We start from the raw sequence: 14,554 nt of genomic DNA on the forward strand, positions 1-14,554 counted from the left end.
AGGTACCCAAATCACACAGCTGCTGGGGCAGCAACAGACAGTTTCCTTTTCCTTGGTGCCTAATTATCTCACTGTAGATTAATTGTGCTCTGCGTTTTGTTTGTATCAAACTGCACCACAGCTCTGCCTGAAGGCACGGCAATAACCCATTTTCCAGACCTGTGTGCTCTCCCAAAGCAAGAGGGGCCGGCTGCTGAGGCGGAAAACACGATGTCCAATACAATTCTCACTAAGTGCAAAGCCCACCCTGCCCAGACATGAGCTTTTCATTGAAGAGTAACTGTGCAGCCTTAGGGAAATTTTAATAAAACCCTTTTCTTGCAGCCTTTCCTAAAAAAACCAGAAGTATTTCCTATTTTAATTACAAAACCCCAATGTATTTCCCCAAAACCCCAGTGCACATCCCTGTCTAAAAAACCTAAAAGCCAACGACCAAGAGCTGTGACAGACTGAACCCTGCACCGAGACGCGTGTTTATTAAAACAAACCACAGGCTGTACAGAGGCAGCGTGAAGCTGTTCAGGGTACACAGCCCCACGTCTCCTCTATCGCAGGAACAGCCGCGTACACTCAGGCCGAGGGAGGATAAATTTCCAAGTCAGGGTCAGCGCGAGAGGCTCTTGCAGATAAATCGGAGACAGAGAAAGAACAAGGGGCTTAATAAGTACATTGAGAAGGAAGAAGTTTTCAATTAGAAGAAGGTTAAATGAAGCAGCAAGCACTGCGGTCAGACAGCTGATGTTCTTGGTCGGGGTAAATCCCTCAAAGATGGATCTAGACTAAGCTGGGCATGACCTCGATGTCGCTTCCCGAGGGAATTCAACGGGGAGCCAGCACTCAGGCAAAGCATCGATCACTAACGGACTGCTGTGGGTACATACTAGGTCACTCACTACATTTACACAACTTTCAGGGCTCCATCAGCTTCCCCTCCCTTATTAACCACCCAAAAGCGTGGTTCACAGTCCCTTTTTTCAAACTAGAGTTGGCAGGAGCCCCTAAAGGGCTGGAGGATTCGAGGGGTCGGGGTTACACACAAGCAGCATCGCAGCCGCGTCACATCTCTGGGCTCCATGGCTCCTATTTCTTTCTGCCTCCTCTTTCTTTCAGTGCCAGGTGGATCAGAGAGCCACTCGTCATGTTGTAATAAGCCAGGGAGTTTGAATCCTTGATGAAGATGCCCTGAGGGGAGGAGAGAAAAATAAACCAATAAAGAAATCAAACAGTCACAGCAGAATATTAACGCTTTCTTCCCACAAGCCCCCCCCTAGACAAAGCCCTCCTGGCCCTGCTCTTGGAACAGCATGATGACAACACTGTGGGCTTTGAAAAACCCCAGAGAGACCCCAGTGCCTCAGCAGATGGGCACTGGGTATGCTGGGAATGATGCAACAGTACAGAGACAATGCACACTATAAACCTCTACAAATATATAAAGACAGTCACCACAACAAGGGAAGAAAAACCAAATCAGTGAAGCCCTTCTCGCTAAGGGTTAACACAGTCTCTGCCCACAGATGAACCCTGAGGAGGTGAGTGCACAAAGTTCACTGCTTAGGCAGCAGGTTGTGCCTCTGCATGACTGGAAACAAGTTATGAAAAAGGAAGGGTGCCTTTCTGCAGCTCCCGTCTCCAGAGGAAGAGAGAGAGCTCTCTTCCCCCCTGTGCTTTGTAGACAATCTTGTCACAACTGCCAGGGCTTCAAGGTTCGCTCGCCCACCTTCCAGAGCACAGGCAACAGAACGGTGGGAGCAGACTGCTGCATTTACGTGTTAAAAAAAGCCAAGAGAACAACAGGCTGATTTTGGAGAGGTCTGTTCTTCGAGGCCTCATCTGCCACAGCAACAACATGAAGATCCACAGATGTCACCTATTGAAGGCCTGGCCCGCTCTAACTGTGCTGGTCTGTCACCAAGTGTGCTGTACAGACAAGACAGACACCACTCCCCACTCTGCTCTCCCCAATATCTCAGTGGGTGCCTTGCAAGTTTTTCTTGTAAAAAGTCAGTTTTTATGCAAGAAAGCACTGAAACAGTGTTTGTAGGGCTTATATTCACCTCATACTGCAACTTCTGTTTCCCAGCTGGCATCCCTGTGGCCTCGTGGATCTTCACCTTTATAACAGACACCTGGGAAGAGGCAAAGAGCTTGTTCAGACTTTTTTCCCCCAGGCACAAGCCTGCAGCAGGGGGAACACCCCGAGTTTTACAGCTGCTGCCATGCAGGTCAACTGCTGTTCCCAAAGCACAGCAACACCACAAGAAAACAAGGGGTAAAGGCCGGGTTAATGAGCTACGTGCCTGGTCGGAGAGCGGCAGCGTGAACACCAGCACTTGGCCGTTCAGCTTCCATTCCGTCTTGTCCTGCATGTTGGGAACCTGGACTTTGACCGTGACTGGACCCTGGAGGAAACAAAGATAATGTCTCTTATAGGCAAGGAGGCTCAGGACTCTGATAAAAGAGCAGCAGGGGAATTATTTATAGAAATTCAGCGCCAGCAGACAAATTATTTATTTCCAAAACTAGCCACGTATCTTGACTTCTCAGTAAACACATGGAAATATATGTGCCTCAACACTGAGAAAGTTACTCCACTGTTAACAAAATAAAACATTTAGTTGGGTTTCTCACATTAGTCTCTCCTTTGTGTGCCATTCACCAAGCACCACACGCATTCACAGTATCACAGAGAAAAGGTATGAAGCACTAAACATGAGACAGTTTCTCTGTGCTACGTCCAGGAAAACCAGATAGTCTTTCTTAAAGGACTTAAACCTCAACCCACGACGACGGCGCTCCTCGGGAGGGAATTCAGTCTAACGTTTAGTTCGTGTTGTTACAGAATACACCACGCTGCCACACTATCATGCTGACATTGATATACCAAAGCTCCTCGCATCTCCAGCTTAGCAGTCCTCTGCTTAAAAGCTTATTATCAGCTTTAGTTCTTTACATTAATATAAACCTACATCTCACTGCCCTTAATTACAGAAGAGTACTATCTTACTGACTTCTGTCTGCAGTGCTGCGCTGCTCTTTCCAGTCAAATACAGAGCAGTTCTGTTTGCTCAGGAAGGAGCCAGCTCAGAAAGTCACTCCCTTGAAGGGCTTTTGCACATCGGCTCCATCTGTGCAGTGAACTGGCTTTACACCCCATTTGGGAAGAGGAGCTTCGACAGCCCAGCAGAGACAGACTTCTGAGCAGGGCCTGTTGTGATAGGACAAGGGGTGATGGTTTAAACTAAAGGAGGGAGATTTGGGCTGAACATGAGGAAGAAATTGTTGCCCTGAGGGTGGTGAGAGCCTGGTCCAGGTTGGGCAGAGAGGTGGTGGATGAACCATCCCTGGAGACATCCCAGGCCAGGCTGGACGGGGCTCTGAGCAACCTGAGCTGGTGAAGATGTCCCTGCTCATGGCAGGGGGGGGCGCTGGGGGAGCTGGGAAGGTCCCTTCAACACAAACCCTTTTGTGATTCTACGACAGGACACTTCTCACCAAGCCGCCGGCCCGCAGCCGTACCTTGTTCCTGCGCAGAAATTCCTCCTCTGGGATCAGGCTGTCTTCGCTCTTCAGTTTCTTTGAGACCGGCTCATCTTCCATGGGCGGCGGTGGGTGAACTGGAGGCATCGGCGCTGGGGAAGGAACCGGAGCCACAGGAGGCGCAGGAACAAATGCTGAAAAGGGACAGGGAGGACACAAAACAACCTGCAGTCATCCACTGGGTAAGGCAGCAGACACTCCCGCACACAAAAACTCCCTTCAGCAGGGCAGTAAAGGCTGAAAATAGATGCCACGCTACACAGAGGAAGTTAACACAACCAGCAGTAACATGCAAACTTCAAATGTTAGGAGATCTTTTGTATTGGGAACCAGTCCAGGAAAAGACAACAAGCAGCAGAAGAGCTTCCTGCAGATCTTGCAAAAAGGAAAGCGCTCTCAGTTTGGCATGCAGCAGTGCCAGCATCTTGATTAAAAAAAAATTAAAAATTAAGAATTGTTTTTTACATTGTGTTTTGCAACTTAAAAGCACTTAATGCTACAAAGGGGCCAGGCAACTGCTTTTCCTCCTGCAGCAGCAACTTCTGTCACAAGCTGTAACAGCTGGCAGTTCCTCTTCACCCTGGTTCCTTTTGGAAAGCAGCGTGAGTTCTTCATCTTCCCCTGGGCAGGCACCCAGGGACACAGACACGAAACAGGTGAGACACAATTCTCTGTATTTCATGCTGCAGGAGCAGCCTTGAGCCCAGAAGTTGTGTGGAATACCCCAAAATTCTCAATGATAGGACTCAGGGTCTGCAATCCCAATTACACACCATTATCAGAGGCACAAAAAGAAAAAAGAATCAAAGCTCAAGCCCAGGTTCGACAGGAATTAGCTGACAATGAGCCAGAGAAAGCTGAAGTTACCGACCTGTGGGTACTATCATGGGAGGCGGGCGGGGGCTCATGATGGGAGGAGCGGAGGGCGGCATGGGGACCACGTTGATGCGCGGGGTGTGGATTATCGGTGGCATGGGGGTGGCAATGACAGATCCAGGAGGCAAACGGACCACGGGCGTCATCGGGGGCCGAGGCATGACTGGAACTGCAGAAACCACAGCAGCGCGAACGGGAGGGGGCATCTGGAGAGAGAGGGTAACTGTTCTTAGTGGGTACGTGCAGCAACACTCGGTGCTGTGCACAATCCTGATTAAAACAACCCAGACAACAGAGGATTTCTGCTGGCCAGGACTTGCTGCAGACCTCAGCAAGCAGCTCGAGCTGCCTGTACACGGGGACAGAAGTTTCATTAACACATTAAATGGTTCTTCCTTCCCTCACCACTCAAACCACGAGCATGTGGCCATCTGAAAGAAGCTATTTCAGAGTCACGCAGCAGAACCCTTGGGCAGGAACACCAGGCAAGTGAGTCACCTGCGAACATTTCTTGCCTGCAGGTACTTTTGTTCTGCATTATACGCTTTTCTACACCTAAAAAAAGGCCTCACCCCTCCCTTTGTTGGCCATCCACCCTTCCTCCACTATCTCACTGCCCAGGTTCCTCCTCTACCCAGCTGATCACATCTGTTCGGTACCTCTGAAGACAAAAAGCTCCACATAAGTCTTATTTTCCATTTCTAACAGCAAGTTCAATGGGGTTCTTCTGTTGGTTTAAGGATCATTTGGAAACATGAACTTCACTCAAAATCTGCTTCCAAGCCAGTGCCCCGCTGTTATAACCCTTGACCTTCATCAGGACTCCCTTCTAATTAACTCCAGTCACAGTCACTTGCGTCTGGAAGCCCAAACACTTACGGTGGGTGGACGAGGGACGGATGTGATGGGCGGAGCGCTGGCCGGGGGATTCGAGGCTGAAGAAGGAGGGGGTGGCTGGGGGATTTCATTGGGTTTGCTGGGACCGATCTTCTCCTTGCTGTCATCTTCTGGCACCAGGCCCTTGGCCTTATGGATGGCTTCGATTTGTTCTTGGAGAGTAATATTGGCCTGAGCAGCCTGTTGTGTGCGGGCCATGCTGCCCGAGTGGCCATCCCAGGTCACCTGAGAGGATAAAATAAATCAGAATAACTCCAGCCTGGCCAGACTGCAAATAAATCAAGAGAGCAGCTTCACAGCAAGAATGAAGTTCACCTGCCTCGTGTCTCTCTGAGCATTAATACTACAGGAACCTGCTAACAAACACAGTTTTCACTCTACCTTTTCCTCTGGTTTCTGGATTTCTTCTTCACCAATCTTTTTACCAATGGCAGTCTCTTCTACACCGAAGATATCAGTACGGCGTTCTGCCAGCTGCTTCAGGCTGCTTTCAATATCCAAACCTGCAGGCAAAAAGAGAAATTGTCTTATCTCAAGTGATATAATCAAAGGCAAACATCATCAAGCCTTTTTTAATGACCTTTAAACTGTTTGGTACCTAATGGCTGATTGCTGCTCTTTCTAGAAAGAGGTTGGAACTGACGGCTGGCCAGCAGCAGTCAATGCTCTTTGCCTTTAAATTTACAGAAAGGCTTCAATGTACTAATGACGAATGCATCCACATAATCAGCACACTAAGAACATCACACAGAAAACCATATTTAAGATCTTCTTCCTCGGTGGGAGCTGGGGGGAGTGAGGGGGCACATGAAGAGTTCACAGAACTCATGTAGGAACTCAGGGTTTCCAAGGTGCATTGGGTGCTCGAGCTGACCTGGGGCATAGACCTCGTCATCGCTCTGCTTTTCACGGATGGATCGATCACGCTGCTCCAGCCACCGAGGATCCAGGAGGCCAATTCGCATGTGTTCTTGCATTTTACTGGCAGGAATTTTCTCTCCAGTGATGGGGGAAACAAGATACTCATCTGGAGCTGGGGCGGGTGGTAATGGTTTTGAGGCTAGAAAAACAAAACCACACTGTCAAAAAACACACCAGAGGATGCAGCCTAGAAACAAATGCTTTTGAGATTATTCAGGGAGAAATAAAAGCTTCTCTTCACCAGCCTGATTTACCTTTGGGATCGTAATCTTTCCGCACAATGACTTGATCTGGTGTGGGAGGAAGAGGTGGTGGCATCGGGGTTTCTGGAGGAGGAGGAACCTTCTGACCTTCATCTTCATCATCTGAGCCCTTATTTAGGAAAAAGAAATCATAATCAAGTTCCTGTAGTCAAATATCAACAAATAAGATTTGAGAAAGGTCTAAAATTCCTATGCAGGGCTGGAAGAAGTGATGATGCAGCTCCGAGGCAATAGAGTCATTTTGCCTCCAGACACCTATGCTACAGTGGTTCCTCTGGATAATATGACTTCAGAAATTCAGCAGAGGCAGAAGAGGAAGCAAGTGCTCCTCAGCTTCCACATCACAACAGCACAGCAAGCAGGGGCATAGGGTTAAGCACGCTCATGTTCCTTGTAACCAGAAAACCAGCTTACAGGAAGAGTCTAAAATGAGTCATCTTTCAGTGTTCCAGACCCTGTGCAGAAAAAAGCCCAAAAGGCTTGATCACAGAAATATAAACCCCACACCATTAGGTGACAGAATTACTGGATTTCTCTCTTGGAAGTCATATTGTCATGGAAAATATTATAAATAACGTATTCCAGCATTCCAGCAGGAACAAGTTGTCTTGGAATTCCATCAGAAGGAAATCTCATTTCTTCAAGAAACTGAGGAACTTCTGACCGTGAAAGTGAAGGGGACTGTAAACCACACAGCCTGCACTGGACAAAGGTAACGCTGATTCTGTTGGCGAGTTACCTCATCCATATCCTGTACTTGTGTGTCTTGATCTGGCTGGGCTGGGGGCTCCTCTGTTTTCTCTTGTTTCTCATCTTCTTCATCTGACTCCACCTCCATCTCTACTTCCTCACTTTCCCCAAACTTCTCGTAACGCTCCTGGATCAGGATTCGAGCTCCCAACTCTTCTGGAGTGGTGGGAGGAGGGAAATTCCCTGCAAGGCAAAATGCAAAGATGCTGTTTCTCTATCCTGTATCATTCCTCAATGCATCAGTTTCTTGAATGAAAAACAGTTTCTCTACAAAGCAGTGGCACTAAAACCTCCTGGATGCCAAGGTGTTTAAGGAGGAATGGATGGAGTCTACACAGACCAACACCAGCAAGACACATGAAGATGAAGGTACTTATAGGTGAAAGCATCACTGGAAAGTGGGACAAGTTCTGCTGTGCTGGCAGAAAAGCAGACACTAGTGCAGTCCTGGACTTTGTGCTGACTTCAGAGAAACACCCAGCCCTGCACACTGTCACTAGGCGGCTTTCCCTTTTCTCTTTGACAGGTACACAGCTGTAAAACCCCACGCCTGTCCAAAAAGGGCGTTTCCCTACTGAAAGGGAGCAGCACGTCAGAGAGGTCACAGCGCTGAACTCCAGTACCTTGCTCACTGGGCTGGAAGTCGACTGTTTCCACGACCACAAAGTCATGCCAGTCAATCTGGGCGTAAGCAACACGCTCCTTTTCCTTCTCCTCCTCTTCCTTCTTTCTCTCTCGCTCCTGGAACTTTGCCCATTCCACTCTGTAATACACCTGCATGAGCAGAGGCAAAGCAAACACCAGATGTCAGATGAGAAACACATCACTGTCATCTCTACAGCATCCACAAGTTTACGCTACCAGCCCTTTCAGGGCACTCACATAAGTGCTACTTCAGAAGCCTGGCACGACAAATATTTCTATTTCATTTAAAACTACAGGTTTGCCCATTGAGTAAAGCACTGCATCAGCTTTGTAAAGTGGCTTTCTGCAGCTGGAAGTGCAGATTTATTGAGCCAAGACCCAGCCACACAAGTACAACATGACTCAGGTACCGCTGCAGATTCACAGTCAGCAAACAATGCACAGACACTTCATTACAACCCCGTAATGTCACCTTTCCAGAGCAAAACTAGCCCCTGTAACAGAGACAGGTGGCCAAGTAATAAAGAACAGCTTGGAAGGACTTTAAGTGGCTGAGGTGTCATGGCGAAGTTGTCTGAGGGAGACATTCTGCTTTGTAAAGCGTTTGGACATGGTGCTGTGCAGTATCTATGCCTCTGTGGTGTCACAACTAACACTAATTAAATTAGTAGTTTAAAGACACACCTGGGTACCCTGTATCCAGGTGACTACACAGGACACATTCATTTTATTCTCTGTATGTTTTTGTTCGTTGCCAATAAGTCAGAAACGTGCGAAGAGAAAAAATTCAACACATCTGAAATGCTTCAGCAGTTCTGCAAATTCTTCATGCAATACCTGATCTAGGACTTCCTTGGGATTTTCGGCCTCTTTCTTGAGTTTGAGCAGTAAGCCTTTCGGTGGGATCAAGATCTGAAACATATTTTGCATGACAGTTGGTGACAATTCTTTTTGCCAAAGCCTCCTTAACAGTAATTATTCTCTTTCCACACTGATAAAAACACCCGCAGGCCCCTGGGGCTATGTTCCATTTATTCTGTTGCAACCCTCTCACTACTGATTGCTCATACTAAAAAACCAGTAACTCCTGGCCTTCCAACTACTGTCCATATTTAAAACCCCACAACTATTACTTATATTACAGTAGTGTTTGCTACATTTAAGGAGCAGCTCACTGTGTTCAGTGCCGCACGTTGCCAATAATGCACAAGACATCCGCCCAAAGAGCAAGATTTAAAGGATGGACTCCTAGACCTGCACATATTCCAAGTCTGTTTTGTAGGGCTTCAAAAACCAATATTGCTGCTGAAAGAATCAACCTGCCAGGTAAAGTGCCAGGAGTACCTTTGTGTACTGCTCCACCAGCTTCGTGAAGTAGTTGAAGAGGCTGTGCTGGGGGCGAAGGAAGTCGAACTGATAGTTGCGCTGCTCCTTCTGCATCAGCTGAGTCAAGAACTGGCGCCCGTTGCGAGCCACGAACTGCGCCGTGAGCTTCACCACGTCCAGGTCGAAGGCCGAGATGGAGGGAGGATCCGCAATGAACTCGAACTCCGGAGGCGGCTCCTTTGGAACAACCGTCTCCTGGATCACCTGGGCCTGCACCTGCAGAGCGGAACAGAGACAGCTCAGTAACTGAAGGAATAAATTGTTACCAAACACTCCAGAGTGCCCATTTTTGCTTCAGCTGTTGTGAGAAAGCAACATCGGTCTAGATATCCTGGTAGCTGCAAGGATGGGAAGACTTAGCATCACAGGATATAACTGGATATCTGTATTTAGGCCCACTGGAAAATAAATGTTTCCCCAACAGCTAACAGAACTGGAAACATCAGGACTTGCTGTGATTCTCCAGGACAGTCAATAACACACAAAGTGACTGCTGGCCATACAAAGTGTCAGAGACCCCGACTCAGTCAGCGCCCTTTCTCCATCCAGCAGGTATAAAGGCACAGGTAAAAAAATTTAGCAACGTTTTGTACTCCACATTTTAAAGTTGATCCTTCTGGCAGAAAAAAAAGGAATTATTTCTAGAAACTAGTGCATGCAACAAGCCCAAACTGAACACCAAGGGATTCGAAGGTACTTGCCTATGGAAGGAGTCCTGAGCTCATATGGTTTGAGCGATCGCTAGTGTACATAGCACATAAATCAATATACAACTAAACGTAAATATAACAGACCGAGTATAATTAGATAACTTGAAGTTATATGTGAAACTTAATGTTATCAGCAACTGGAGGATGCACATCTGCACCAAAACAAAGTCCCAGACACCGTCTAAACCTCTTGGTGCTGTCTTTTTCGCAAATGTATAAATAACTCAATTTGTCTGGTCGTTGAGACCTTCTGCTTAACACCAGGCTGTGACACCACCAGTAGCAGCCGAGTTCTCGACCGAAGCGACAGGAACACTGACCTTCTGCGGGAGCTGCTGCTGAGCGCTCTGCTGCTGCTGCATGACCTTGGGAATGGCAGCCGAGGGCTCCTGGGCTTTCCCCTCCTTGAACTCGCTGACTTTGTGCCGGTAGTACGCATGGTAAGGGTCGTTGGGATTCAAGAAATTGAACTTGGGGTTATTTATTTCATTCTGACGAATTCGAGCTTCAAATTCCGGACCATTTCTGGGGAGGAAAAAGAGAAATTGTTTAGATAAACGAGCATCAACTCAAGTGTAAATGTCTATTTCTTTTATAATACGACATGCTGATGTATCAGCCCCTCAGAAGACAATTTTCTCTCCCACGTGGAAGGAATTTCCCTCTATGAAACTCATGCCCAGCACAGCAGCCAGTTGTACACACACAAGTTAAAGGCATTTGCCCTAATTTAGTCTGTAATGATTTGCAGTGAATATGTAAGACACTTAAAACCTCATAAGTGTTCCACAATCTCATAGATCATTTACTGGATTAGACAATTTATTAGATGAAATTTACAAGTTACTTATTAGACCATTTTTATTTGCTCTATTAACAAGCTTTTAAGACTAGTTTCATTCATATAAAGGAAAAATGCAGGTAATGGTCAGCATGTCCAGACACTGATCACATTTGAGTGCTGCATTTAGGAGAGACCCAAGTTTTAGTGGGGTAACGTCCCTTCCTCCCACCCAAAGCGCAAGACATTGATTTCGGGGTAGTTTGAGAAAATTAATGCTGCCGTATCACATTTCTATTCACCTTCTCTGGAGGCCTCTAGGTCTTGTTTAGATGCTGAGGCCTCCTTGTTTGGAGCAGGCTTTACTATACCAAAGGATAAACAGCCCCTTCCTTATGCTCAGAGGAAGTCAACGCTCCTTGGCAGCACTTCAGAGAGTAGTTACACAATAAGCGTCTCTGGCTAGACCAGCGTTTTGGAATTGTCTGACACCCCCAGCTTCAGCGAGGTGAAAGCACACAGCGCTCAACCTGTTCAGGGGCTGCAAAGGTGAAGAATTTGCAGAGCCACCTGAGGAGGTATTTACCTTCTGTGCTATTTGTACGCTGCAAGACAACCAAGATCCAGCCCCCTGAGACCTCACATAGTGATAGAACAGCCAGAAATACTTAAGCATTAACAAAACCCACAGCGGAAGACGGCCCAGCTACCATCAACAGCTTGCACTTGTAGAGTGATGACATCAGGCAAACAGAAGACGCGTAAGTGAGTAAAATTTATTCAACTTTTAGACTCTTGCCCTAAATTTGACATCAATACTCACGCTAATCAATTGGCTACAGTCAACAGGGGAAAAATATTCCCATGTGGCTCACGGGCAGCTCATCTGTCCTCAGGGAGCACACACGTCTCTCCTCCTGGCTGTCACAGGAGAGAAATGACCAAGGTTTGTATGAACACCCACCGAGCTGCACACAAACAAGGGCAGGATGTCACCTCAGGGCCTGACAAACGTGAGCATCCTTGTTTTGGGAAGTTCAACACCTACACTCTGTTCAACACCTACACAGTGACGGCTCCTTGTGGCTCCTGTTCTACCTGGAATGTTGTTTCCCCTTCAGTTCACTCAGAACAGGAACTGTCACCTGGTTATTGCAGCACATGCCAAGAACTTTATTTAATCAGTTTTTCTAGCAAAGCGTGGCTTAAACCTCTTAAGTAGAATATCCTTCCCCACAGCCTCGCGGGTTTAGACTCAATCCTTAAAATTCTCCATGTCACGTCACAGGAGCGTGACCTGCTGCAGTTCCTGGAGCTGCGCAGAAGAGAACTGTGGAAACCTAAGGACAGATGAGGTGACACCAGTGTCACTTACCTGGCTACGAAGCTGGCAGTCTTGTCGACAATATTCCTGACCTCTGGGGGAGGGTAAATAATCCCTACCACAGGCTTGGCTGGTGCCGCCGCTTCCTCTTTCGGCTCCTCTTCTGGCTATAATAAAAATGAATATTTACAAATCTATATTTTTCTTACAGTTCTCTGCAGTGCTGCCTCACAACTGCAGCAAATATTCGAAAGGTGATGAGGTGGTGGAATGGGGAGGCATCTTTCATTGTGCTGTCTGCAGTCAAAGAGCCTAAATCAAAGCTGAGAACAAAAGCAATTTCAAATAATATCGAGTAACATGCTACATATCAGCAGGTGAGACCAAGGCCCGGTAGGCGACAAACCCAAATTAGGTTTATTTTGAGTTGGCTGAGTTGGAAAATTCATCTCCCTTCTCCCTCAACTTCCTCACCTACATTGGAAATAACAATCCTAACACACCATAACAGATTGTTCTGCGACCCCATGTTTCACGAAGGCTGCGTAAGAGTTAATTATTCCAAATGGCAGGCAGCACTGCCAGTCCTCCTCCTCGCCCCCAAAACGATCTGATTTGCCTGAATCACCCATAACAGTCCCACAAACTCCCCAGCTTCTCTGGGTGGGAGACGATGTTTGGCATCTTTTCAAGGGCACTCGCCACACGGCCACTCCATGGGAAGCAAAACAAACCCTCCTGGGGTTTTTACTAACTCAGCCTTCACCCTGAGCAGGTTTATAAATGCCAAGACCAGAGGCAGCTCAGGGGAAAGCCTAAAAAACACATCTGGGAGTAACTCAGCACTGCTAAACAGGCTGGGAAATTAGGAACGTTCCTAGAGGTCTGTGGGACTAGAAGAAACTAGAACCCGAACGATTAACTCATTAAATAACACATTGTTTTTAATCCCGTTGTGGTTGCATCAAAATTTGTTTTGTAGAGAAAAAATCTGCAGGGCACTTTTCCCATTGATATTACAGGAGAATCTGAACTAAAATCCCAAAACCCTCCCTGGGGGTGGCTTTATCCTCCAGCCAGATCAGAAACTGCTCTTTGCATGACACTAAAGACGTCCCTCCTCTTTCCTCACCAAGAAACTTTCACAGAAAAAACTGTTATAAAATAAAAGATGTGTATGGGAAATGTCTGTAATCTTAACCCAGGATTTTCACTCAGAAAAAGGCTCTCAGGGACTGATGCTGCAATGGGAACCACTGGAACAGCTGGGGAGGGAACAGCTGTGCCACATTTTGGGGTGAACCCAGCTGGGACAAGAGAACCAGGGTGTGGTCAGTAGGTCAGAGAGGTTCTCCTACCCCTCTGCTCTGCCCTGGGGAGACCACACCTGGAATATTGTGTCCAGTTGTGGCCCCTCAGTTCCAGAAGGACAGGGAACTGCTGGAGAGAGTCCAGCGCAGCCACCAAGATGCTGAAGGGAGTGGAGCATCTCCCGTGTGAGGAAAGGCTGAGGGAGCTGGGGCTCTGGAGCTGGAGAAGAGGAGACTGAGGGGGGACTCATTCCTGGGGATCAATATGGAAAGGGAGGATGGAGCCAGGCTCTTCTCGGTGACAACCAGTGACAGGACAAGGGGCAATGGGTACAAACTGGAACACAGGAGGTTCCACTGAAAGATGAGAAGAAACTTGTTCATGGTGAGGGTGGCAGAGCCTGGCCCAGGCTGCCCAGGGAGGTTGTGGAGTCTCCTTCTCTGCAGACATTCAAACCCGCCTGGACACCTTCCTGTGGAACCTCAGCTGGGTGTTCCTGCTCCATGGGGGGATTGCACTGGATCAGCTTTCCAGGGCCCTTCCAACCCCTCACATTCTGTGAGATTCTGTGAATCGTGGAGGTCCCGCTGAGCCCAGGCCTGTTATGCTCCCTCACACACCGGGCCGTGTGCTGGATCCCTTCCCAGGCTCCTGCGGGCGGGGCTGTCCCCACAGCTCCCGGCAGCCCCGCACACCCAGCGCGGTGCCGCTGCCGGCAGAGGCCGCAGCCCCGTCCCCAAACACCCACTCCAAACAGCGACAAACGGCAGGAGAGAACCGCAGCCCCCCACCCGTGCCGAGGGACCAGTGTGGGAAGGCAAACCTCACACCGACCTCACACCGACCCCGCGGGCCCGACTCCGCCGCGCCCAGGCCCCGATCCCCTCAACGCGGCCCCCCCGCCCACGCGGCTCGCACCGGTTTGCTCTCCGCGGGGGGCGCTGGCTGCGCCGGGGGCATGGCCTGCACGGGTCCGGCCGGCATGGTGCTCCCGCTGAGGGGCCGGGACGGGCGGGAAGAGAAACAACAGAGACACCAGAGAGACCGGAGACCCCGACGCCGCCGCGGACGAAATGGCGGCCGGAAGTGACGGAGTGCCCACGAGCAGGCGCACGCGCAGACTGCGGGCTACGGGCCACCCGCGGGGGGG

The 14,554-nt window shown here is 48.6% G+C and overlaps 1 protein-coding gene across 1 annotated transcript; it reads right to left on the reverse strand.

Annotated features, from left to right (window-relative positions):
* Positions 1-450: 450 nt before the first annotated feature.
* SF3A1 (splicing factor 3a subunit 1) lies at positions 451-14,508 on the reverse strand. The gene is made up of 16 exons (XM_065851673.2): positions 14,323-14,508; positions 12,145-12,260; positions 10,309-10,513; positions 9,237-9,494; positions 8,730-8,804; positions 7,871-8,021; positions 7,237-7,430; positions 6,489-6,606; positions 6,188-6,373; positions 5,695-5,816; positions 5,296-5,538; positions 4,412-4,622; positions 3,520-3,674; positions 2,301-2,402; positions 2,058-2,129; positions 451-1,182 (listed from the first exon to the last, which is right to left on the reverse strand). Exons 1-16 carry the CDS (start codon positions 14,386-14,388, stop codon positions 1,081-1,083), a joined length of 2,376 nt encoding a protein of 791 aa, XP_065707745.1. The 5' UTR covers positions 14,389-14,508; the 3' UTR covers positions 451-1,080.
* Positions 14,509-14,554: the final 46 nt, after the last annotated feature.

The sequence above is a fragment of the Patagioenas fasciata genome, chromosome 17 (assembly GCF_037038585.1).
Source record: "Patagioenas fasciata isolate bPatFas1 chromosome 17, bPatFas1.hap1, whole genome shotgun sequence".
Lineage (NCBI taxonomy): Eukaryota > Metazoa > Chordata > Aves > Columbiformes > Columbidae > Patagioenas > Patagioenas fasciata.

Excerpts from the sequence above, each read along its gene's own strand:
- SF3A1 (XM_065851673.2), bottom strand. The coding sequence starts at position 14,388 with ATGCCGGCCGGACCCGTGCAGGCCATGCCCCCGGCGCAGCCAGCGCCC. Across the intron at positions 12,261-14,322 it reads CCCCCGCGGAGAGCAAACCG|CCAGAAGAGGAGCCGAAAGA; the intron begins GTGCGAGCCGCG and ends TTTTTATTATAG. Across the intron at positions 6,607-7,236 it reads AAGTACAGGATATGGATGAG|GGCTCAGATGATGAAGATGA; the intron begins GTAACTCGCCAA and ends TTCCTAAATAAG.